The sequence below is a fragment of the Xiphias gladius genome, chromosome 20 (genome assembly GCF_016859285.1).
Source record: "Xiphias gladius isolate SHS-SW01 ecotype Sanya breed wild chromosome 20, ASM1685928v1, whole genome shotgun sequence".
Lineage (NCBI taxonomy): Eukaryota > Metazoa > Chordata > Actinopteri > Istiophoriformes > Xiphiidae > Xiphias > Xiphias gladius.
In genome coordinates this window covers 2,971,829-2,998,349 of record NC_053419.1, presented here as the reverse complement: position 1 = coordinate 2,998,349, position 26,521 = coordinate 2,971,829, and the positions used below count along the sequence as shown (strand labels likewise).

Below are 26,521 nucleotides of genomic sequence, written 5' to 3'. Positions count from 1 at the left end.
TGGCAGTGGAGTCACCAGGAGGTGGTGGGGGTGGTTGGGTTGGATTGGCGAGTGTACAAAGATCAGGGCTGTCACGCCAGAGACCAGGTTCACATCCAGAATCCCCTCCGTGGATTAGGCAACAAAAGCACCGTGGTTAAGGTTCGGGAAAGGTGGTGGTTTGGGTTAAATGTAAATAAACTTGTTGTGTCTGAAGTCAGTGTGAACTGTTTTTGGATTAAGACAGACCAGATTCTTTCCCGAACCTTAACCGAGTGCTGTGAGAATCCAGTCAATATTACTTTTCCTACAAAGATCCTTTGTATTTTATTTTTCATTACAGTGCACCTCAGAAATGTTGAAGTAAAGTTGAAGTTGAGTTTACCCCACAGTCAAACAGGATCTTAGTGGATTCTTCTTGCCTTTTATGAGCCACTGAACGACTGATATATCATGTTATTGTTCTGTTCTGTTTGTGTCTGACCTTGTTACCTTATTGAATTTTTCAGTTCACCCGTGAAAAGGCTTTTGTGTGCTCAGTCAAACTAGCCTATATAAATAAAGGTAACATATCAGACTGTGAGAGTTGTTCTTTTCAAATCTAGAAAGGAAGATCTTGTTGATATTAATGCCATTAGTGCTTCCCTCTTTTGTATCAACCAGCAGAAACATTTATGGGAGCTTTTCCAGTAAATTTTTTTTTCTTACATTAATCCACAGTCACAATGAACTGTGCAGAAACAGTATCAGGTATGCTATGCTACGAGTCATGAATCAGAGCTGAACAAAGTGTTATCTTTAGCTCCCAATGTTATCAGAACATGCAAAAGAATTTTAAAGAATAGTTTCACATTTTTTCAAACTTATCTCAAAACAATACTGTCATGCCCATGTGCACATTGAAACAGTTTATGGTCAGTGAAATCATTCTTCTTGCCCACACTGAGATCCTTTCCTAAAACGGCAAAATTGACAGTTTTCAATTTGTGTGAAAATGCATTCTTAAGTTCAGCTGAAGTTAATATTAGGCTTCAGCAGTCAGAGTAAGACATATCAGCTGGGGATCTTCCAAAGTAGACTGTGTCTCTTGCATAAAAATGCATCTTTGCAGCCTCGAAAGACAGTGTTTCCTTGCTCAGCTGCAATGGAGGGATAGTAAGAAATAGAGGAAATTTTGTGCTGAAATGCCTGATTTTAGCTTCAGCTGAAGTTTACGACTACAGAACTACAACAGAGTTTGCACCTCATCTTTTGCGTTACTATCAAGTTAGAAAGAGAACTCTCCACAGCTAGTATGGGGAGGAGGAACAAAAGCATCCAAAAACTGTTGACTTGAAAAGGGTGATGCCAGCCAATAAATAGTGCATCACAAACCCCCAAATAACAGGTTCTTTCTACACTTTGGTTTTTGTATGGATTAAAAAAAACAAGATGTAATGCGTTAATTACTGAGCTTTAAGGGGGCTGGTAGGTGGACTTTGATACTTCTGAACAGAGCCAGGCAACCTGGTTCCCCTTATTCAGTCTTTTAGATAAGCTGACCTAAGAAGCTGCTGGCACTAGCTTCATATTTAGCAAAAAGATGTAAGAGTAGAATCAATCTTCTTATCCAACTCTGGGCAAGAAAGTGAATTAACATGTTCTTCAAAATGTTGAACTGTTTCTTTGAGCTCTGTGAGTGGATGTTTGTTGCTGTAATGAACATTGGGAGTTGCAATTGACTTCTTCCCTTCGGTTTATGTCTCAAGGTTTTTACCTTTGACTTTTAACAGTTACTCATCTATTGTACTGTCATGTCATTTCCAACCAAACGTTAAAGAGCTCCAAATGGTAGAAATCAACTAACCACAACCCTTCACTAAACCTAGTGTAAAGTTGATCAAAAAAAACTCTGAACACACCTACATGTCACTGTATTTCTCTCCATTTGAAAAAGCATGGTTACACCGGTTGTAAAACTATATTTGTACACCAGAGCTTTACATCTAATCTCTTTAGTGATTAATCGGATTTGTTTATCCAGACTGGAACAGAGCTGGTAACACAAAAAGTAGGTCACAGAAATGCATTATTTGGAGATGACACATGGGAATCAGATGGGTCCATCTGATAATCTCTGACCTTTGAGCTCTGAGTCCTTGTGATGGCTCCATCTGATAAATATTTTATAAAGTCAAAGTTAATAAAATCTTTATGGAGTCAGAATCATTAAAGCTTAATCCTTCTGATCCATTAAAAGTTCATACAGATCAAAGAGAAAAGGGGATAGAAAAAAGAGAAAAGTATTAAACTGGAAACCAAGTCATATAAAACCATCTGAATGGTAACATGGTGGGAAAGTACGCTGGCCCTTTAACAACATCTTAATGAAGTGAAAATCATTAAACCTTTTTCAATGGGATCCATTAAAACTTTCTACAGATCAAAGTGACTGAGTTAAAACTGGAGACATAGAAAATTAATTCTGTGGGTGATGGATTTAATAAGAAATGTTTGAGAGATCTTCTGAAACCTGAAAAAAAGATGCTAAACTACAATGCTTAGTGAAATCTTGTTCTCCACCATAATCAGACTGATATCAGAATAGACTGTGGGGGGGGGGGCTAGCTCCATCAAAACACAAAAAATATACCTTCCAACAGTTCCAAAGCTGTCTGATTTACATGCTTTACACAAAGTTTGTTGTCACTACTTTGACAGTCAACCTTGTAAAACAACTCAGTAAGTGTTTGTTTAACCAAAATATTTTAGCACAGGATCTTTGTCAGGCTGTTTTACAGTGCAGTATTTGTCAGTTGTAAAACTAGAACCAGACTCATCACAAGCCTGTGACTGCAGGACGCTGCGATCCGATCACCAAACTTCCAAAAAACAAGAACTAAACAAAAAGTTACTTGTTGTAACAGTTGGAAAATATAATCATAGAAATATGAATGGTATTTAAGATCTGCCAATAAATTGCAAATATTACAAAGCTTTCTGGGTAAATATCTTGGAAACGTGCACTCAATGAATGAATGTGGAAAGTAAGTTATTTAATTAAAGAGCCATTGGAGTTGGTTGTGGAGAGGAGAATGCCACACAAAGTGTTGAACGTCATGGACAACACCTCACATCCCCTCCACCAATGGAGGTCAAACACGCTACAGGAAGTCATTGCTGCCGGCTGCCATCACTCTGGACAGTGATTCTGTGTCGGGAGAAGGGACTCCTCTGACAGAATGGTTTTTCCTCATAAAGGACAGATTCTCACCTGGACTTTTTATTTATGACACTATGTATTGCATCGGTTATATATCAGATTGTTCTGATATTGCATGGTCTGTACAGCTCTCTCTCTCTCTATATATATATCCATCCGACACGCACTAGCTCACTGTGTATTATGGTATATTATATCACACCACCATTTTACAGTGTATATGCAGCGCACAGTATAGCTATGTGCAACCCAGATTACCACTGAGTTAAAATGTACACAGTGTAAGACCGCTTGCATCAAAAGCTAATATAGCTAACATACATATGGGTCTATCTCTACTCTCTATATGTTTTTGTATTATTTATATTTCTTTTAAAAATATATATTTTTAGTTATTTAGTTATTGTACAGAATGTGCCCTTTAATTTCATTGTTTGTTATTTATCTACATATGATTCATGTGAAGTGGCTGCTGCAACACTATCTTTCTAAAGAAAGCTTGGAAAACTCTTACTATATTATGTATTTTATCTTATTTATGTATTTATGCATTTATTTGTTATCTTCTTTTATGTTTATTAAGTTTTTTACTAAGTGGGTTTTTAAATATTCAATTTACTTTTATTATTAAATGAAATATTCTTTTCTTTTTGTTCTTTTTATCAAGCTATCTATCTATCCATATTTATTTTACTTGATATAGGATTTTATTCTTTTAATATTTAATTTGATCATTTGATCATCATTTTTCTTTTTATTTACTTATTCATACATGTATTTATTTTTAAATTTTGTTAATGTTTCTCACTAAATGGTTTATTTTTTCAGTAATTGTATTTTATTTACTTTTATTTTGAAATTTTGTTTCTTTTTTGTATTTGTTTTTTCATTTGTAAGTGTATTGATGTATTATTATTATTTATTAATTTTAATTATTGATCAATTAATGTTAATTATTTTTTGCTTTGGTTTAATGTTTTTTCTCCTTTTCTAATGGATTAAGACATTGGAGAGTGCCTCTGAGGGAATTTTTTTTCCACCATCACATTTTCTGTTTAATGTATTTACTCTTTATTGAGTAAATGTGTATATCAATCTGTATCTTTTGCATATGTGTAAATAAATAAAAATAAATTAAAATCAAAGTGTACTGGTTTATTATGCAGCTTTTGTCCTAAACTTTGACTTCAGGATGCTTGGTCATATGAGGATTAACTGCTGAAAACCTTTTAAAGCATTTTCAGTTGTGTGTGTGTGTTTGTGTGTGTGTGTTGGGGGTGCAGAGTTGTGATGAAAAGCAGGTGGAGAGTTTGAAATGCAAAGTACATGCGATTATCCTGCTGAAGGTCGACGCCTTGGTTCCAGGGACACCCCGCTGAGAACGAGCACAGGAACAATTCATGAGCCAAGAGTCCAAGTGGTGTTTAACCAGGAAGACAGTGAGAGCAAACCTGAGCTGTAATCTCAGAGATGAAGTAGCTGGTGTATGGACTCGCATAATTGGACGGTTTGGAGTGTATGGAACATCGGCTGCTGACAGACTCCCTGCAGACTGCGGGGAAGCTGCTTCCTCTCAGCCCACAGACACATTATTAAAATCACATTTCATACTCTATATATCACTCTATATATTCATTACATCACATTTCATTGTAAAATCAGACATAGTGTCTCTGAGGAAATGAACAGGAAATTACTAACTGACAAAATGACAACTGCAGGAAAAGTATAGAACTATTAAGTAAAACTGCTGGTGCAGTACTTCAGTGTAACAGGACTGGAAATTTAAATCAGTCAGCTTTTGAATGTTGATTAAAAAAATAATATTTAAATGTGTTTCATATTCCATGCTAGAAATTCCAAGTTAGGTTTATCACGCAGAACAGCCAACCATCATGGGACACCAAACCAAAGTTTTCTCTCACTGATAATTGAAACTATTTTTTTTATTAGGCTCAATACCTCTTTAAGGCAGGTAGACTTATTGATAAATTGATTGGAAACATGGACCTCAAATGAACATGTGTGGTGCCCAATGGATCGATTGAGCAAGCAGCCATGTGTTTACAGTACACCACTTTTCATCTCTTTATCAGTCACCTGGGAGCACTCGGAGCTCGGCGTCTGTCCCTGTCCTGGTGCTGCCGGGGTTGTCGGCCAGGCAGCGGTACGTGGCTGAGTCTGGCGGCTGGACACGGCTGACTTGCAGCGAGCCAGATGGCAGCACTGCCAGACGGGAATCAGGGTCAAAGGTCGCCGCCACATCTTCCCGGTTCTTCTGCCAGCGGATGATAGGCGTCGGGTCGCCAGAGACCTCACAGTGCAGCAGGGCTGTGTCGCCGAGGTATGAGGAGACGGACTCGGTGGGGACAACCACCTTCAGGGGACCTGGAGGGAGACGAGAGGGGGAGGATTGTGACAAAACAGAAAATAGGAGTATTGATATGCACATACCATTGACTGTTTCTTTGATTCATGCTTAAAGCTGCCTCTTTTCCCGGCACTGACTCATTTTTCTTTTTTACTCTGTTGGTTGTAATAGTGGAAACTGTAAACTGTGCACCACCAAAAGGAAACCCTGGCTCAATAACAAGAACAGCAGCAGCAACAGCAACACAAGTGGGTCAGGAATTCAATTCAGCACATCTTAATTACTTTACACTCAGTCCAGGTCAGATCAGAACTGTACTAACCTTAATTTCAACTAAATGAACTGAGTTGTACTGCACTGGGTTGTCCTGAACTAAAGTGCGGGGGAACTGGACTGTGCTGAACTGAAATGTACGGAATCGTAATAAATTGCACTGGACTGTGCTGTCCTGAGCCGCAATGAACAAGACTCTGCTGAACTGTACTTATCTAAACTGTACTGCGAACTGAACAAGCACAACGGAACTTTACAGAACTGTACTGAACTGCACAGTATTGAACTGCATTCAGTTATATTGTACTGAACTAAACTGAAGTGTAGTGAACTATACTGAACTATAGCACACCAAACTGTACTGAGCTAGCTGAACTGAACCGTACTGAATTACGCTGGACTGAATTGTATTGGACTATTGTGTACTGCAATGTCCTGAACTATACTGTACTGAAATGTACTGAGCTGCTCTGAACTGTACTGAGCTACACTAAGCTGTGCTGTACTAAATGGTACTGACCTGAACTGGACTATACATAGCTGAACTGTACTGAACTGAACTGTACATAACTGCACCCAATTGCTCTGCGCTTAGCTGTGCTGAGCTGAACACCTGTTCCGTACTGAAGTGACCTAAACTGTACTAGTCTGGGCTGAACTGAAGTGAACTTTAATGTGACACATTTCATAGACACATTTTCAAAGTGTTGAAATGAACTCTGATGGTGTTAATTGTCTGTTGTCCGATTTTGCTGTGTACCGCACTGTACTGACTCCACTGAACTGAAGTCACCTGAACTGCTTTGCAATGTACTCAACAGCCCAGTACGGTATTGTGCTGAACCGTTTTATTAAATCATTAAAACCACTTGACCAATAGGAACTACAAAGAAAGCAGAAAAAGCTACATAGCACTACTACTAACATTACTGCTGCTATTGCTATGCTCGCTAATACTATTATCAGAATAATAACATACTGTAAATACCACCACTACTTCTATGATAACTACAATACTAGCACAGCTGCTGGAATCATTGCTAAACTTGTACACCTATAACAACTACAACTTAAACTAAAACTGCCGTCAGTAGTGCTGTTAGTACTGCTTTTATTGTATTACTAGTGGTGCTTGTGCGTCAGAAACAAAAGACACACAGTAACAGCAGGGGAGAAGAAGAAGAGGGGGTGAGCTGACACGAAAGGTTTTTCTGGTCGACAAGAAGAAGGAATAATAAAGACAAAAATGAAACAGGAGGAGAAGTGACGCACAGCAGGTGTGGATGAGTGAGAGAGAAAGAGTTAGACTCTGAACAGCAGGAGGAAAGATGAAAGTCAGACAGAAAGACAGACAGACAGGGACAGTGTGGACAGGCAGTGTCCAGCCTGCTGTGTTCAGGACACACATCGTTTCCTGTCTGATCAGATTCACTTCAACTACAAATAGCCTGTAGCCACATAAACACATGTTTAAGTGGCTGCTGACCGCCAGCCTCACACTGGTCTCATACTGAAAACACTTGTTATTTTATTATCTGAAGCTCATGCATGGCTATGTTTTAATTTCAACATGGCTGCCGGGGCCCCTGACTTCAGGAGGTATATCAGGAATTTAATAAAGAGAAGTTTAATTTCTTCTCTGTAATGACGTTGTTCTTGAGTTTGAACAAATTCGAATGATTAAATTAGATTATTTTCGTGCCAGAATGTTCTAAATAATTTGTTATTCTTGCCACCCCCATTTGAGCTTTCTGACAGAGCATTTAGCTCTTCAGGGGAAACAAGAAGTGTCTGCTGATCACACTGTGAAATAGGATTACCTGGGAGGGGTTCACATAGGCCTATTTTTCTAGGCGGTCACTACTCCATCAAAGGCAACAGGCAAACAGTGAAAATTGTTTGCCCACGGACCCAACAACCAGCTACCATTGATCACTGTGTGGCCAATGGCCCATGACATCACCCAGATCAACAAAACCCCAGTGCTCCTTTGGCCGTGTCTCTTCTCTTCACTGCCAATGCAGAGCGGCAGCAACTGCTTGGCTCTGCCTGTCTTCTCTGCATAAGCTGCCGCTCTCTGACCTCTGTGCGGCCTGCTCGGGGCAGACTGCTGCACCGAACTCCTTCCTCAATCGCAGCGCACAAGAGCCTGCCTGAGATTAACCAGCCCCGAACAAGTTCCGTTTAGCTCCGGGGGCTACAACACAAAGTCTGCCAGCTGTTTTTACAAGCAACGGGGAGCCACGAAGCAGAGATAGCATGAAGCGGCTAACTCTATATGGAGAACAAAGGAGTTACCAGTGATCTCCTCAGCGATACAGAAAGCGCACAGCCAGCACAACGCTGCGCGAGCCTGCAGCTCGCGGGACTTAACGAAACAGCACACCCTCCATGGAATTGGTAACATTATTGGGGGCTTAGCATAGCATAGCGTAGTATGGCTAAGCACAGGACTATTTAACTTGTATATGTATATATCTTGTTTTGGTTTGGTTTGATTTGGTTTCGCATGTAACAAACTAACCTCTTTTTTTTACCCTGGCATCTTTATCCTACATGAATTGGCCTTAACCATAGACACGCACATGCAGAGAGGAAACTCAAAGCTCCCGCTTTATACACTCTTTTGTTTACCTCTCTCACACACCATGCAGTCCCAGCAGCCAACTGTGAGTCCGCCATCTTCTTTAGAGTTTCCTTTATTTACACCATGCAGGTAATTTCGGTTGTAGTTATTAGGTTAACTATTAATCAGAGTTCCAAATTGATAGTTAGTGTATTTTATGAGACTGTTTCAGTGACTTGGCTATCCTTTCCCTTTTAACGGTGTTCCCTTAACTTGGATTTGAGGTGATTTAAATCCAATGACTGAATGTAATTATCAATTAATTCTGACAGCCAAAAATTGCTAAGCTGTTGCACCTACAAATGCCATACAGTGGACAGCTTAGCGCAGGGAGGGTAGGGAATTTGTTTTCTTTCTTTGACTTTTTTGGGCATTTCATGCCTGTTTTGATAGCACCAGTAAAGAGATGACAGGAAGTGAGGGGAAGAGAGATGCCCCCATCTGGACTGGAACAAGGAATGTTGTGGTTCATAGTTGGCATCTCAACCCTTAAGATGTGGTATCAAACAGTTTTGGATCAATCAGTGGAAATTTACTTTCTCCTACACAGTAATTTTTTTCTTTAATTTTTTATAGAAAAGGTATGTTTTATAAGCACATTATTTGTCCTTTAACACATTTAAAATTATGTTTTGGAGAATAAAAAATGTAAAAAAAACTTTTGACAGACATCTTATGTTTATTTTTTCATTGTTACTCATGTATTTTAAATATTTAAGTGCTGTTTTGAACAAGTTTCCAAATCCCAAGAGTCCTAAATTTTTGCCAGCATATGAATGAAGACTTTTCATCTGCAGAAGAGAGAAAAATACATGTGGTTTGGTGTCTGATTTTCCCCACAGTTTGTGTTTTTGTTATTTTGTTTTCATGCTGGTTTGAATCAGTTTTTGCTTCCTCTGTTTTACCTCAGCACACAAACAGCCAAGAAACTTTAACTCTGACAAAAAGGCAAACTTTCTCTTTCTGTCTTGTGACATTAGAAAAGCTTTAGTGTGACTCTTGAATCATGGTACGAGTTTCTGCTGGATGCAGGTTCGTGTGTCTTTGTGGCTGAGAAGACTCAAATCGGTGTGACATCATACAGATTGAAGGCGATGGGAACGCTGATGTAAATTTGGATTGTGTGTCTTATATAAGTTGCTGCTGTCTCTTCCTGTGTGGATCACACTGCTGTTTGCAGCTGCACACACACACACACACACACACACACACACACACACACACACACACACACACACACACACACACACCCTCTTGTTTTCATCTGGTGAGGACACTGTATTGATTAAGATTTCATTACTGGATGCTTTGCACGGGATGTTTTAAGACCATTGTCAACCCTATCCCTAAAATCACGACTGATTTACATTTTGGGGACCTGCGTCTTGTCCCCATAAGTGTTGTGAGTCCCGATATGGTTGCTCTATAAACAGATTTTTTGTCCCATTGGATTATTACATGTCATGGAGTAAACTCGCAGTACAAGTACATGCAACAACAACTCCAGAGAACGGCACAATTTCAGATGGTGCCCTTTTCTGTGTCCCACAGTGAAAACTGTTATTTAAGTAATAAAAGATATTCGATTTCAGCCTTGAACATAGTCTTTAGCTTTCTTTGGGTTTGGTTTGTGTCGGATTTGTATTTTCTTTTTAGTTTTTTTTTTTTTTAGTTTTCTGTTTTGTTTTTGTTTTTTATTTTGGGGTTTTGTTTTGTTCTGTATTTGTTGGAGGAACCTATTGGTAGACATGGACATACCAGCACCCGTTGTTTTTAGTCAACGAAGAAGCTGTGTCAGCAGTTGCTAGGAGCACTTAGTTTAACATTTTTGATGAAAGAAATGTGTTGATTTAAGAGTTGTTATTTCTGCACAGTGACTTACAGCAACTTGTGCAGCTTCAACAATCCTTTTCAGTTGCTACTGTTCATGAATAGAGCTAGTTAGCTCGCTAGCTAGGTAGGAGGGTGAAGTCCCCAGTTTCTCCATCTTTTTCTGCAACCAGATCAATCAACAAGCAGATCATAACCACAGAGACTTTTTCCATCTCCACCTTCCCTCCAAAAGAACCTTAACACAGCTAAAAAGTCAAAGTTGTGGTATTGCTGAATTGTATGGTGCTCTATATCCTGTTACACAGTATTTATCACCTTTTCAGAGGAATTTCACTGAAAATGCTGTCAGAAAACAAAGGCAGCCCGGTGATGGTCAATGCAAAAGATGGTTAGGTAAAAAGACAGAATAAAACAGGTATGTTACAGACATGGCAGTTGAATTCTGTGAATTACCTGCATGTGTTCTGACTGAGCCTAGTCTTGCAGTATAGTTACAAAAATAAATGTAGTCTAATTAAAAAACTATTCTATAATGAACTGCAATGATGAACTAGCACTTACAGGAAGTTGTTGTAAAATAATTATATTGAAATTGTATTAAACTTTACAAAACTATAGTAACCATAAAAGAACCAATAACCTTTATCAACAACAAAAAAATATTTTTATCACAGCAAATTCATCATTCAGTTTTTTTTGTTGTTTTTTTTTGTTGTTTTTTTTACAGAGTTCAAACAGGCAGATTTGTGTTTTTTTGTTATTTTATGTATCAGACTGGCATCATGTTTCTTTTTAATTGGAACTGATCTGAGAACATGTTGCCTGACGTTGATAAAACAGTGAACAGCGTCTTGAGTAACACATGCAGAGCAGAGTTTACAGTGATCTTCAGTTAGAGAAGAAATTCTGATCACACAAGATGAAGGAAAAAGCAGGAAGGAACGTCAAAGAGGAAGAGAAATGGGTCACACCATCAGGAGGAGAGGAGAGGAGAGGAGAAATTAGGAAAGAAAATGAGGAGAAAGTGAGAAGAAGCTAAGAAGAAAAAAAAGAAACCTTGACCCTGAACTCAGCATGCCGTCACTTAAACTTCCTGTCTTTGGAGTCATACTAGCAACCTCCTCATCCTACTAAAAACAAACAAACCAAAAAAAACCCATGTCATTGATTTTCATGGTGATGGGGGCTGTTGTCTCCTTGCTGTGTTCATCCTCATTAGGACAAATGGACCAAAATAAACTCCAAACTCTAACGGATAATAACATGCAAATCACAGCAAACAGGCAAGGGCAGTGGGGGATTTGGGGATGCTCCTGCTCTGAGTCGTCGCCTTGGGAACGATTATTATCTTCTTCTGTGGGTTGAACCTCGCTCCTTCTCACCCCCATTAATTGAGATTATACCAAATCCTCAGAGAGTCAACGGCTAATTGAGGATGGATGGACTGAGAGCCACTTTGTCTCTCCCTCCGCCACTTTGAACCCAGGAGTCTAAAGATGATAGTTTGTATTTGGAGAGGCTGGGAAATATCAACTCTCTGAGACTGAGACATCTCAGCTTGAAATGAAGAGCTAAAACATTAACACAGTAATTAGTAAATATCTCGAGGAACATTTACGTGGTAACAGCCTGCATTAATTCTATACTCATTCTTATTAATAGTCTATAAAAAGCTAAGAAAGCAGACTGAAAGTAACGTAATTTAATAATGTTACGCTGAAGTTAGCTTACCTTTCTATAGATGTCGGCCTGCATGTGTTTGTGGTTTGTTCCAGCTCTTTTGTTGCTGATCTTTGTCTAACTTTCAATGAGACTGTAGATTAATTTAGTCCATAAATCTGGTACTTTTATTCTTCCAAGAACCAATAACATTAGCTAACATTGCTAGCAGAGACACAATGTTACTGATATGCAAAATGTTGCTTATAAGTGCAAAAAAGACCTTTTTCAAAGGAGATATTCTGACTTGTAAGGAAAGGACATTGTTGTCAATAATGTTAACAATGACAAAAACCACATACATCGACATAATAATAACAATAGTAATAATAATCACTCTCTCACTCTGCTCACCCTGTCTCTCTTTATTCCTCTTTCTTTTCTCCACAGTCTTAAAGTCTCTCCCTCCCTCTCTCTCTCTCCTTCTCTATCTATCTCAGTGTTCAGTGTTTCTAATTAATTCCCAGTTTACAGTCATCTCCACATACACGCATACACACGCACACACAGGGAGCCAGACTGCTAATTGAATTTTTAAGTCTCTGCTGTTCATTAGCATTTTGCCTTGTAATGTGTTGTGTGCTGCCTATGTATGAGTGTATGTGTGAATGACATGCAGGCAGAACTGATTAAAATTTTAACGTCATACTGGGATCTGGGTGAACTGTTTCGGATTTTGTGTGTGTGTGTGTGTGTGTGTGTGTGTGTGTGTGTGTGTGTGTGTGTGTGTGTGTGTGTGTGTGCGTGTGTGTTTGTGTACTTGTATAGCTATACGTTGTGAGGGCCATTTTGAGTTTTAAAGTTTGGAGTGAGGACATTTTTGGTAACTCAAAACATTTTGGCCAGTCCTCACTTTCTGACACACCTTTAAAGGGCTGTTTGAGGGTTAGGACTTGGCCTTAGGGTTCAGCTTAGATTCAGGTTTAGGTTAGAGTAAGGGTTGGGGTTGGGCATTTAGTTGTGATGTCAAGATTCGGGTAAGGGGCTAGGGAATGCATTATGTCAATGAGTGTCCTCACAAAGGTAGAAGTATATACGTGTGTGTGTTTGTGTTTAAATTCTTAAACACACATGACTTAAACACTCCATGTCTGGAGAAGGGCTCAAAATTCACACTGACAGCTGATGTCATTTCAACAAGCTCGCTCAGTGACAAAGTGCACGTCCTGCACATGAAGGTTCCTAATGTTGTGATGCTAAAATACAAGTTCCAGGCACTTTCACAGGTTGCCTGCCATGCTGTTGACCCGGTGGTATTGATTGGTCAAGCAGAAGTGACATTACATCACAACAAGGATGACCACAACAAACACTTGTTCCTTTTTTCTATTATCTCATCTTATGGGTGTTTTGACTCAGATTTGTTTTGATCTCGTAAGTGCTTTGACTCAAACTCATCTCAGTCTTGTCAGTGTTATCACTCAGACTTGTCTTGGTTTTGTGGGTGTTTTGGAGCTAAGTCATCTGGATCTTCTGGGTGTTTTATTTTGGACTCAGATTCACACCATAGACTTGTCTCAATCTTGTGGGTGTGTTGGCTATAACTCAACTAGATCTCATGGATGTTTTGACTCAAGATCACCTCAGTCTTATGGGTGTTTTGACTCAGACCAGCAAATCCTATTTGCATAAAACCTAATTGTGAACACATTACATTTTCCTAACATAATGAAAGTATGTTGTGAATTTGCACATTTGGCAAGTCTCAAATACGCTGCTACTGAACGTATCAGTAAAATGTTCACAGACAACGTATTTGTTTTCTGCCAAAATATCTGATCTTGCAGCACAATATCCACTTGTAGTGAGATCCTGGTCTGGTTTAATACAGAAAAAGTTCACAGCGATTTCAGATACAACACATTTATTTACATTTAACCCAAACCACCATCCTTCCCAAACCTTAACCAAGGTGATTTTGTACCTAAACCACAGACAGGACTTTTGATGCAAACTCTGACTCTGGTGTGACAGTTGTGCGCCTTGTAAGCCCTGCATTTTATATACGTCTCTCTCGATGTTTCCTGATAATCTCTACACTAGTGTTAAGTAATCTTGACTAAAGCCCCAGTTTAAAAGTCCTGGTTATGGGAAGCCCCACTGAATTAGTTGTTTAGTTCCTGCAGTGGAAAAGATTTAGAATATGGTGGGAGTGATAAACCCTGAAACCACAGACATGAAAGACAGGTCTCTCTCTCTCTCTCTCTCTCTCTCTCTCTCTCACACACACACACCGAACACACACACACATTCTCACCTCCCTGTGAGCTGCAGCTGCTGGTCTCCTGTCTCTTTAATCGCTCTAATTGACTGGGAAGATGGAGAGTCACTCCAGAGACCCAAACACTCAAACACAAAGAGCTGAGCGAGCTAAAGAGACAACCAGCTAATACACACACTGTGATATTGAGTGTATGTTAGTGTGTTGGCCACAACCTCGTTATAAGAGTCTCAGAAAATGATCAGCTTGTTGTTCAGACTATCATCTTATTTCCATCTGCCAGCTGAAGAGAAGTCACTTGCGTGAGTCTGAGTGATAAACTCTCTCACCTCACGATTAAAGTCCAATACTGCAGCTTGTCTCTCAGAATAAAGATAAAATTATTCAATATGAATGTTGATGATGTTTGACATCTTGATATAAAACACACTAAGTAGTTTCTACAGATTAATTTTGAGCAGTCAGAATAATTTCAAATATCCAAATACAATCTGACTAATGAAAATATTTTCTGGCAAATCATCTCAGAAAAAATGTTTTCAAAATTGGCTTGAAATGACAGAGTAATAAATAGAAAAAAAAAACAGCAAATTAATCTCTTAATGATCATGAGGTGCAGTTACAGGTATCTACATGGCTATCATGATTTGATTTGTTAAATATATAATGAAAGATCTATGATAATCAAATTAAAAATGTGAGTAAAAAAATCTATCATGTGTGATTGATGGAGGACATTTATTATGGACATTCTATAAACCACCGGTGATCAGTTTCAGTTGAAGCAACAGCAGCGAATGTTCTCCCAAAAACATGATTTAAACTGGAATGAGCGCATTATCAGAGAAGTGGTGAAAGTGGAAAGAGCTTTACTCACCTTCCAGCAGTATGTCAGACTGGCTGTGAAGCAGTTTGACCTGCCATTCATTACATCCTAAACCTCTGCACATCAGTTTATGTGTTCATGCTGCTTCAAAAAAAGGGGGAAAACCCATTGCGGACTCCCACAAGGAAGTTGTTTGGGTCCACTTTTATTTAAGAAAAACAATCTACCATATGTTAATAAAATTACCAGTGTATGTATGCAGATGATTAAACTTGAACTTGATTCATTAAATGGGTAAAAAAAATAATAAACATAGCCAAAACTAAATGGGAATTGTTTTTGCTAGTAGCAATATTGATAGTATGTCTGTTGATAGGTGACATTAGGGCTGATCCCAAAGACCAAATTCCTGGGGGCTAAATTATGTGAGCACTGAGTTATTATGTAATCTGTGACCAGAGTGACCAGAGTTTTCTGTTGCTCCATACAACTTTTTCTTTTCCTACAAAGTGAATATGCATATACATATATATATATATATATTTTTTTTATGCAGTTAAGCCTCTGTGCTGCTCTTTCTAGTAATGTCTTTCATAAACTGTATTGATTTTAAGCCATATTCCACTTACTAAATTACATTACATGTGAACTACTTTGGTTCTCTTAAATAAATATGAACAGTAAATTGAAGGAGCTAAGTGATATTAAGTGTGTATGTTTGTGTGTGTGTGTATGTGTGTGTGCGGCCACCACAACTGTCAAGGACAGGTCAAGGTGTGACAGAAACATTAATCTGAATGAGGGAATCTCCTCCTCCTCTCCTCTCGTTTCTTCTTTGAGATTATTTTCTTTTTTTCTTTCATTGATGGTCACCGTTGTCATATTCCATTTTTTGAAATGTATTTTTTCTCCATTTTCACTTTTGTTTTCACTCCTGATGCCGAAGAACAGTGTTCAGCATTAGTCTCCACTTACCACTTAAGCTTTTACATGACTAATTCCGAATGCTGTGACACCAAGCAGTGCACAGGTGGAGCCATGGCTGAGGTCAGTGCTGGTCATATAGTGATATTTATAGTGTGTATCACTTGGACAACAATGAAGCATCACTCTTCTGTATTATAAAGCCAAGTGGAAACAAACTGTTTATACACAGAAAAGACGAGGACCTAAAGTTGAGCCCCGTAGGACACTGACCTCAACTGATGTCTGCAGGTGAGGAGGTGGAGTTTATTATTTTAAGAACACAATTCGATTTAGATGGATGATCTGAAGCAGTCAAGGGCCAAACAGTAGACATTAGTTAAGAGAGAATTGAGTTGTCTGAAAGACATGCTAAGAAATAATTAAACTATAAATCAGTGAATAGTTGCCTGCAAGTGCTGTTCTTGGTCCAGAATTGCTATTTCTCCTAAAACTTTGGTCAATAACACCAACTTGCTTGGCCTAGGAAAAAAAGGGAAAAATTTCAAATAATCAAACCTTGATGCTTTTTTTCATGTTCAAGGTTGAATAGAAGAAATAATTAATTTCATGGGCAAGAAAGGGTTAGTCTGGTTCTCTTGAATTTTCTCTTCAGGACATGAGTAAAGTCATTCAACTAACAAGTGAATAGAATAGAATAGAGTATATCAGATTAAAGCAGTCTCTTACCGGCTACAGTCACCTTGGCGGTCCGGCTCACAATGCTCCCCAGTCCGTCGAGCGTGGCAAGGCACTGGTATTCTCCCTCGTCGGGCCGGTGGTGCCGTGAGTGAACCACATTCTGCACCAGCAGCGAGCCATTAGTCAGCTGCCGCCGCCGCTCGTCTACCACAGCGCTCAGCAGCACGCCATCCTTACGCCATGTGATGGTGAGAGGTCCTGCCACTACGTCAGACTGTGCCTGGCAGTCGAGCTGTAGCACGCCCCCTCGCACCGTCACCGTGTCCTGAGGCTCCTGGGTGAAAGTGAAGTCCACAAAACCTCCGAGAGTAGACAAGGAGGAGGAGGAGGAATATGAGGAGGCATCTGAAGCTGTAGGAGGAAAAGAGAAAAGGAGGCATAGAAACATTACATCATCTGTTGGACAGTGAGTTATTCATGCAAATACTCTACATCACATAAACTGGCAACAGAGCTGCAACCAAACACAGGTGTGGTTCGTAACAGGGATGAAGTATAACAGGTCATCCAGCAGTAAAGGTATCATATTCAATAAACAATACAATAAATGAAAACAAAATAAATAAATCCATAAGTCGGGAGGGAAAGAAAACAGTTCATAATGCAAGATTAAAGTCGATCAGCATAGGTGGGCAAATTGGGCAACTGCCGCAAGACCCTCAGGGGCCACAGAGGCCCCAATATTCCTTCTGTGTTAACAATCTGATTAATTGCAAATTTGTTTAGGAAAACACACCACTAGCATCATTTTAAGCGATTCAATAAGAAGCTTAAGGTGTGTCTTGCATTATTGACTGCCTAAATAACCACAAATAGGTAGGTCATTGGGGGCCGACATCTAATATTTGCTCCAGGGCCCTCGGTAGGTTAATGTGGCCATGGCTGTAATGGATAGTGGAATAGAAATGGATTGTCAGACAACAGAGATAAATTATTCCTATCGACTCCTGTCTCAGTGGTACAGTATATTATTCCTTCTATGCCAATGAATTCAGGAGTAACCAATCAGATGTCAGCCCAAGCTGTACCAATAAAGGCAACACACACTGGCAGTGTATGATGCATGTCATTGTGAGTTGATGCCCATCGACACGCTGTCCCACTGAGTGTTCTGCAGAGCTATAAAGATTGCAGCTAATTAAATGTTTTTTTCTCCTGAATCAGTCATTGAATGGGGCCAGTATATACCCTGTGACCAGTTGTCTCACACACAGTGGTAAAATAAGGGAACCATGCGGATGTGATACATACAGTCTACTGTCCCTGCTCAGGTGTTTCCACGCTAAATGATAGTAGCATGTAAAACACCTGAGCAGGTGTTTAGAAACCTCAGTTTTTGACTTTGGCTACATGGGTAGGTTTAATCTGAGCAACCCGGTGACCTTTTCTCCTACAGCAAACTGCTGAGACAGCGGGGGAAAACAAAGATCATAAATATGAGGAGCAGCTGTCAGGTTTGTCCCACACAATGATCTTCGGCTATTTCTTTATTAACTACTGTGCTTTTCTGTACAGCAGACACCACATCTTGCTGCATATCAACAAAACATGGCTTACGTGACAAAGACTGGCTGGACGTGTTGTTCAGTATAAACACATAGGTGTGTTAAATGAATGAACCAAAGTCCAATTAGTAACCTCATGAGTTGCCCATTTCCCAACGTATGGTACTGCACCTCGAAATAATAAAAGTCATCACTTATAGCATGATCCCTGCAAAGCCTTGTAAGCCCCAAATTTGACCACAACAATGGCCTGTTCTTCCGTTGTTTACTCCACACCACTTTTAATGGCAGATACTGATACGTCTTTGTGATGTTGACTGAAAGGATAGAATTTAACCTGAGGTACTTACTGGAATTGGTGCTTCATTGGGTGTGCTTCTATTCCTGCAGTTTTGTTTTGTTTTTTTCCCCGCAATATGTCTGGCATAGTTGAAATCTTCTTTGATAAGACTGTCTAATGTGGAACGTCTACAGTCACTATTAAGGAGTAGAATTATTTATTTTTTCATGCTCCTATCTATTTATTCATTTATTCATGTTGTGGTTGATGTATTTACTCATACTTGTCATTAGTTTTGTCAGATGTGTCTCTTCACAGCAGAGAACATTGCTGTCTTTAACCTCTAATCTGTAGCGTCTTGCTCTACAGGATAGCTATCAAAGCCACATAAATTTGTCATATTCTTTGTTTTTATGTTTTTCTATGTTGTTTAATGCTGCGAAAGGCTCTGGCGTCTTTGATGTCGACGCTGTTAAAAAGTCTTTCATCCTGATCAGAGAGGCAGTTTTTCAGTCAAAGCCGGCGTAGAGCATCTGCGTCTTTCCTGGAAAGTCTGAACAGAGGCTCAGAAGAACCAGAAGTCACGTCGATATGGAGCAAAGTTGACTCTGAAGCACAGCAGAAGTTCTTTCCTTGTTTTTGTTTTAAACCTGTGAAGGTTTAAAGGAACATCAGCAAAGGAGCATTTTTTTCTGCAAGAAAACTCAGATCAGAAAGTCATTTACCTCTACTGACTGTGTTTTTTTTTTTATTTCCTCTCGGCATTAGCTTTGTTTCTTTTGTTAGTCAGATTATAGGACAAAATACAGATCCAGCATTACATTACATAAGAACCAGTACTGTTAAGCACAGGGCTGTTGCATGATATTCTCTCAGTTTTTTATATTATTTGTATTTTCCATATTTAATCTATCTACTTAGTTGTTCAATAACACTTGTAACTTACACTATGTAAGTTTCACCTGGAAATTAACAAGTGCTTATAAACTAAATACAAAACTAAAACAAGTCATTTATAACCTAGTAAGAGTAACTATACTTCTATGTATTTCTCTTTAACGGGTAGAATAAAATACTAGTTATTTTGTCAATAGTAATGTAAATACTCAAAGTTGCTGGTGGAACTATTTACTTCCAAAATTAGGCTCAGTGACCATCTAAAGGATGAAACGAGCAGTAGCTGTTGCATTTGTTTTGTTTTTTTAATTATTTGTTTGGCATTTTGGCTTTTATTGCATAATCAGTAGTGAATAGGCAGACAGGACACAAGGGCAGACAGAGGAGGGGTCTAAAAATACTAGAAATACTGAATTTTTATCAGCACTGAATGGCTTTTGTTCTGTTACCTCCCCGGAATGATGGCGCTCAACAGTGACTGGTCACCTCTGGTTCTAAGCTAATTTACCTTGGCTCATAACAGGAATGTAGCTGCTAAGGTTTATAGGCTTTTTCAGACGCCAGTGTCTGACCTGAACAAGATTTTTTTTTCTCTTTTCACAACGCCTGAGATTACATTGATACAGTTGTTAACCTAAATGTAGTAAAATTTTAATATACCTTGTCTAAAAATACTGAAATCAGCCTAAAAAAAACATTTTTAAAAACCGTATGTTACTAAAACCCCAAGTTTCCAGAAGAAATACAGTGGACATGACATACTTAAAATGTCCTCAACTGTAGCTATTGCAGTTAAATAGAGTGAGCTCTGGAATCAAAGTCTGTGAAATCTAAACAGTATCATAAACTGTGGATATCCCCCTGTCCTCCCTTCTTTTTGCTTCTATATATAATTCTTCCCTATCTCTCATCCCTTTTTGTTCCCAGGTTCCTTCCCAAACATCATTCCCTACCCTTCTTTCCTTGTTTCGCTCTGTCCACCTTTATCTCCTTCTTTCCCTCCTCTCATTTCTCCTTTCTCTTTCTTGTCCTTCATGGTTTCCTTCTTATTGATTCCCCTTCAACAGCCCCCCACCCTAAACCCATCCCCCCCACCCCTATCAGTATATCGCTATCTTGACAAGTCTATCTGTACTCACTCCCACTGGTCTCACACACACACACACACACACACACACACACACACACACACACACACACACACACACACACACACATACACACACAGTCAGTTAGTCAGTTCATCAGCGTGTCCTTGTCCTCGTTGTGCTGCAGTTTGATGCCATCACTCTCTCTTTCCTCTCCTCTTTTCACTCTTTGTTAATTTTTCTTCATATTTCATCTGAAGTCGATCTTCACTTCCATACTCGTGAACAAAAACACTTATTTTACTTGTCTATGATTTCAGAATGGTTTCCTATTAATTTCTAGGAAGTTTCCTGGAAAGGACGATGTATTTTAATACTGATTCTTCAAAAAATACATCCAGTGTTCAATAACTGCACTTCCAAATAATGACCTCAACCTAGACAATCGTTTACTCAGAGCACAGGACATTACCTGAACATGCAAAAATGTGAAGTCAAGTAGTCAAGTCAATTCAACTTACTTAAATTAAGCTTTCTAGAACATTCCTACTTTCCCAATTGTTCTTGCCAGATTTAAAAAATATATTATTACACAGTTCTTTTCAGAAAACTACCAAGGAAAATGAGAACATACAGACCCATATAATGAACAACAATCTCAGAGAACAGGCACAGGACATATTTTATATGAATGTTTAAAGCCGTTTCTTTTGTATTTCATTAAGCAGCAGATTGTCTGTAATTCTGACAAAAATCCCAACAGAGTCAATGAAATTTTCATAAACAAATCTTAGAAAACACTGGTGCTGAAATGATTAGTCAATTCATTGATAAGTTCATTGACAGCAACACTTTTTATAATCAATTTGTTTCAATCGAAGCATTTCAGTTATTTTTTAAGCACAATGGCTATTAATTCTCTGTGTGCAGTTTTTCAAAGTTGAGGATTTGCTTGTTCTTTTATTTTCTATGGTAGTAAACTGAAAATAAATTTTGGACTATTGGCTGGACAAAACATGTCAACATTTTTCACTGTTTCTGAGACGTCATGGACCAAACAATTAATTGACAATGTTTTGGTCAAAGTTGGATCAAGTTCGACATGACTGAAACTTGTACAGGAATTTTTTATGTATTTTGTGGCTTGAGGTCAGTGTGCAGGCATTACTTTTTTTAAATTGATGCTGCCTTTTAAATGGCCTTGAACCTACATGATGTGCGTATAAAAAATTGGCAGATTAACCAACAGTGAAAAAAAATACTTAGCTGCAACTCTAAGAATGCCACAACCTTCCACTTCAAGTCTTTTCTTTGAGAATCAAACCCAGAGAGAAGAAAACAACAGAACATATCACCAAACAACTAAACAACAAATAAACAACTAATGAAGACAGTAACATTTTGAAAGTTTTAAATCCAGCTAACTGTAGATTTTTCAGGGACTTGCAGAGTTATTTCTGACAGTCTAAATGTTTGGGCCCAACTCATAATGGATCTGTGGAAAATCTACCCAAACCTGACATGCATACCGTATTTCCTCATATAAAAACCATTAGTCAATTAAAAAGTCGGCAGCATGGTTTACACAAACAAATAAAGGCTGGCCCCCAAATACACACCAGGGAAAAAACAGGGGTGGATAAATGCCTGGTGCCTGTCATGCCAGTTAAGCAGAATGTACATTTCTAATGCTTTCATTTGATAAATTCAACAATATAATCATGCTATTTTCAACTCTTTGATGACACAATGGTGGCATTTGATTCATTCTTTCTTATCCACTTTGCTTTTGTCGTCCTTTTATCCCATCCGGCTGTTGTTGCATATGGTATAAAAGTTCTGTTAAGAAATTAAGGGCTTTTGTCCACTGAAATGCTATAGGGTTTTTAATATGAAATGTTGACCGGAAGTGTTGATTTTGTTTGTACTAAAATACGTATGACCAATTATACTTATCAAACAAAGAGAACTGGAAATAAAGGCCTGCCTCTAATACAAGCCTGCTTCAAATGAAGGCCTGTTGCCTTCTCCAGTTGAGGTAAATATGGTAAGCTAATTTTCAAAAAAGGAGACCTGGTCTGAAAGGGACCTGGAGATAATTACACGTGATCCAAAATGTTGTGACACGAACAGACCCTAATAGAGAGGGACCCAGACCAGATATACATGTCCTAAGTCAGCGGGACCCTACAAGACCTGATTAGACTAAAAATAATTTGGACCTTGTTCAACTTGGGTCCAGGGTCAAAACTCAATTACTAGGAGCGGAAGGGCCCCATGAGGACCTCTACAGCTGGCACTCTGCTATTCAGAAATTTGCTTCGACGTTAAATCAGTTGACCCCACACAGGCAAATGCCACAGCCTGAGAAACTCTGAGACCCACTTTTATAATAGAGGTAGAGAGGTTAAGGAATATAGAGCCATCCAGAGGTTTAACTGATAAGATAAGACTCCATGACAGGAAGGTGGACAACAGCCAAGACCATCTGAACACACACACACACACACTCACAGTGGCTGACACCATGGGTTGTGTGTGAAAAGAAGATTGCATTAAGACTCTGGGCAGCTTCCAAAAACTGTGTGTGAGTGTGCGTTTGTGTTTAAACTCTGTGCCAACCGCTGCCTGCCAGCTGAGAACCATCTTTACTGAAAGGAGGAAACAGGAAACTATGAAGAAAAAAAGTGGGAAAAAACTAAATATGGTCCAAAATCTTAAAACCCTCAATCTGTCAGAGAGACACCATGAACATCAGCAGCATGTCAGTAAATGAACTACTGACGAGAAAGTGTGTTTCCTGGACTAAATGCATGTGATTGCAGAGAGCTGAAAGTTTCTGCTTGATAAGCTTAAAAAGTTGGAGCAGCTGGAGGAATAACTGTAGGAAAAGAATGAGAAGAAGAAGTGCTAAATGAGCAGGAAACAGTGAAAACTGAGAGTTGCAAAGAAAAGTTTCAAAGCAGACTGGAAGGTTGCCCCCCAAACGTCCATGACTCTAGTTATCAGTCGAGGACCATCTCATTCAAGTCGCATGCATCATACTTTATTTGCCCACTGCGTCACTGTACACAGACCAACAAAACGGCAAGCTAGTCTCTAAATTACCCAACTGCAGACCTAATTTTTCACACCTTGGTTGAAATAAAGGCCCTAATACATGCGTGATGCAGGCAAAACATGGGGCTTGACGTGTAAATTGTTATAAAAGTGTACTGTGGGGTAGCATGTACAGTACACTGGCCTGTTGTGTAACTGGATGGGGGCAATGATTCATGTACTATTCCTCAAAATTTTAGATAAGGTGTACTGATAAAAATGTACTACTAACAATGGTAAGTATCTTTAAAAATCAAAAAAATCAAAAAAGACTAATATGGGTTTTAGGGAGAAGTAAACAAGCTCTCATTAGGTGGCATCTCTTTTGGTAAATATAATAGTAAATGGACTGCATTTGTATAGCACTTTTACCCTAAGTGCTTTCTAATTTAATGGAACCACTAACCCTATGATCAGTGAATGACCCACTCTACCAGAGGAAAAGCTACCGCAAGTAAACCTGTTAAATAAAATTGTATGTATGTAAAGATTTCCCTTTTTAACCAGTTTTTATCTTCTTTTGATAAGAAATATCTGAAGGACATTCTGTAGAACAACTTAGTTTAAAATATAGTCATCAAATGCCATTGAATTAATGGTTATAATCTAAAAACTTTTCAGCATTTTCACTTCAATCCACCAACAGACAAGCAGCCTGCCTACACAAGTTTAATGATTTTAGCTAGCAACAAACGCTAGCCGGGGTTTAATAAACTGCACTCTCACATCCAGACTGTGGAAGTCAGAGAGAGTGGTTAGAATTAGTGTCACAAAGCATGTGTGAAACCAATTTCACATTAGTGATTTGAGAGTGAATAAATGCCACATTCGAACTGACTACAATCGTTTTCTTGTGGGGGGGGGCGCGACTGCCTTGACACTTAAATCAACTGTTGGATTTATCCGTAAAAGCTAGACATGAAAAGCTAGTAGCTATTTCATTTCAAGGGTATGTGAGTAGTGTAACTGAGTGTCAAATTTAATCGTCCAGTGGGGATAGGTGATATGATAAATACACTGTAGGGAATTATAAATCCGAATTATAAATGATTTATATTCCCTTTATGACGAGGTACCTATGCATCAATATCTTTAGTTGCATTAGACCACTGTGGGCAATGTTGGCAGTCACTGAGCAGGATGACTTTATGTGTTCACTGTAACAACCAAAAAACACACATTTGTGTCTGGTTATCTTTTTAATAAGCAGTTTCTTAATTAATTTTCCAGATGAAGTAAAATGGAGTATCGCATGATCATCATTGATATTGCAGTAGAAAATTACATATACAATGTATCCATATCACTCACTCCAATGTTATACCTACGAAACTCAATCCTACTATGTTTGACCATGGGTTTTCTTGATTTGCACCAATGTCCAATTTCAGAGGTGACCACAGAGCTGAATCAATATCATTCACAGGGGTTTTAACAAATAAACTGAATACACCTGTGCAGGTGTTCCTGTTATTATCCACCCGTCCCCCATCGGAGTTCCCCACTGTTAGACACAATTACCAACCAGCCAGCAGGCCAATTATAGACCACACACACACACACACACACACACACACACACACACACACACACACACACACACACACACACACACACACACACACACACACACACACACGCAGAGTTTGTAAAGATCCCATCTGCAGTGGGCTCTGACACCAGCTGGACAACACCAGTGTGTGTATGTGTGTGTCTGTGTGTGTGTGTGTGTGTGTTTCTGTTTAGCATTAAGCCCTCATTAACAAGTCTCACCTGTCGTTCACCCTCTGTGTCTCATTGAACTATAACTCCCATAATCCCTCTGAAAATCTCACAGCTGAGCTCAACACACACACACACGCACGCACACAGCAGTTACTGACATTTTAGTCCATCTACCATCATTTTCAGTCCATTCAGAAACTGTACACCATTTTCTTGTTAGAGCTTTTTTGCTGGCTACAATCAATATTTTTGTCAGGTATCTGTCTCTTCCTTGTATAGCCTATCCCAGCACAGTTGTTTAGGATGACATACCTCAAAATGTCTTTTGTTGCCTTCACATTGTCCCAGAAAGGTTTTGGTTTAGTGCAGCTAAACCAAAAAAATAAGTATGGTTGGAGCCTCCAACAAAGCTGTCTGCTTTTGATCCGGGTTGTTATGAAGAAAAGCGTTTGATTCTTCCAGCCAAACTCTCCTTATACTCATGAGTTAGTGGTAGTGCACCGTGTTATACACACTTTGTACCATTTTTCATTTAAGATTTCAATATCTATCTCTGATTCCCATTTCTTTTTTATGTATGGTGTTGATCTTACTGCTTCACCTATGACTTGATAAAATGCTGAGATGCACAATGGTTCTCCCTGGTGATATGCATCCACAATAATATTTATTATACCTATTTTATCATAATTATAATTAAACCTACCTATAATATCTATGTGGAGGTCCTTTATACATTTTTTTTTGCATATATTTTTCCATCTCTGGCATAGAAACATTTCAGTCTTAATCCCACCTAAAAAATGATTGGTCAATTGTTTTTACAACTGGAGAAACTGTCACTGAGCACAACACTAGACCTTTTTGAATCTCTGAACATATTTGAGCTTTGAGCAGAAATTCATCATCAAAATATATTTTGGGCTACACTGCATAATTTCAGCAAAAACAGGAAGATGAATACGTTCTCTCATTGGTTGATGAATTGTCAAAAACAAACAATAGGCAAAGTAGTTTCACCTGGAATTTGTTGTATCACACCTCTGTGACATTGCTTCCGTCGAAAATCATTTTTAAAATTTTTATGTACTGTTCAGAGCCACACACACACACACACACACACACACACACACACACACACACACACACACACACACACACACACACACACACTTCACCCACTCCGATATTAACACCAATTGGTCTTAATTA

At 38.8% G+C, this 26,521-nt stretch overlaps 1 protein-coding gene across 1 annotated transcript in view; it reads right to left on the bottom strand.

Moving 5' to 3' along the window:
* dcc (DCC netrin 1 receptor) overlaps positions 1-26,521 on the bottom strand; it is a 306,576-nt gene that overhangs the window by 169,436 nt on the left and 110,619 nt on the right. The window contains exons 4-5 of the mRNA XM_040158011.1: positions 16,704-17,066; positions 5,282-5,569 (exon numbers count right to left, since the gene is read on the bottom strand). Coding sequence (XP_040013945.1) covers positions 5,282-5,569; positions 16,704-17,066 — 651 coding nt within the window. The remainder of the gene's footprint in view (positions 1-5,281; positions 5,570-16,703; positions 17,067-26,521) is intronic.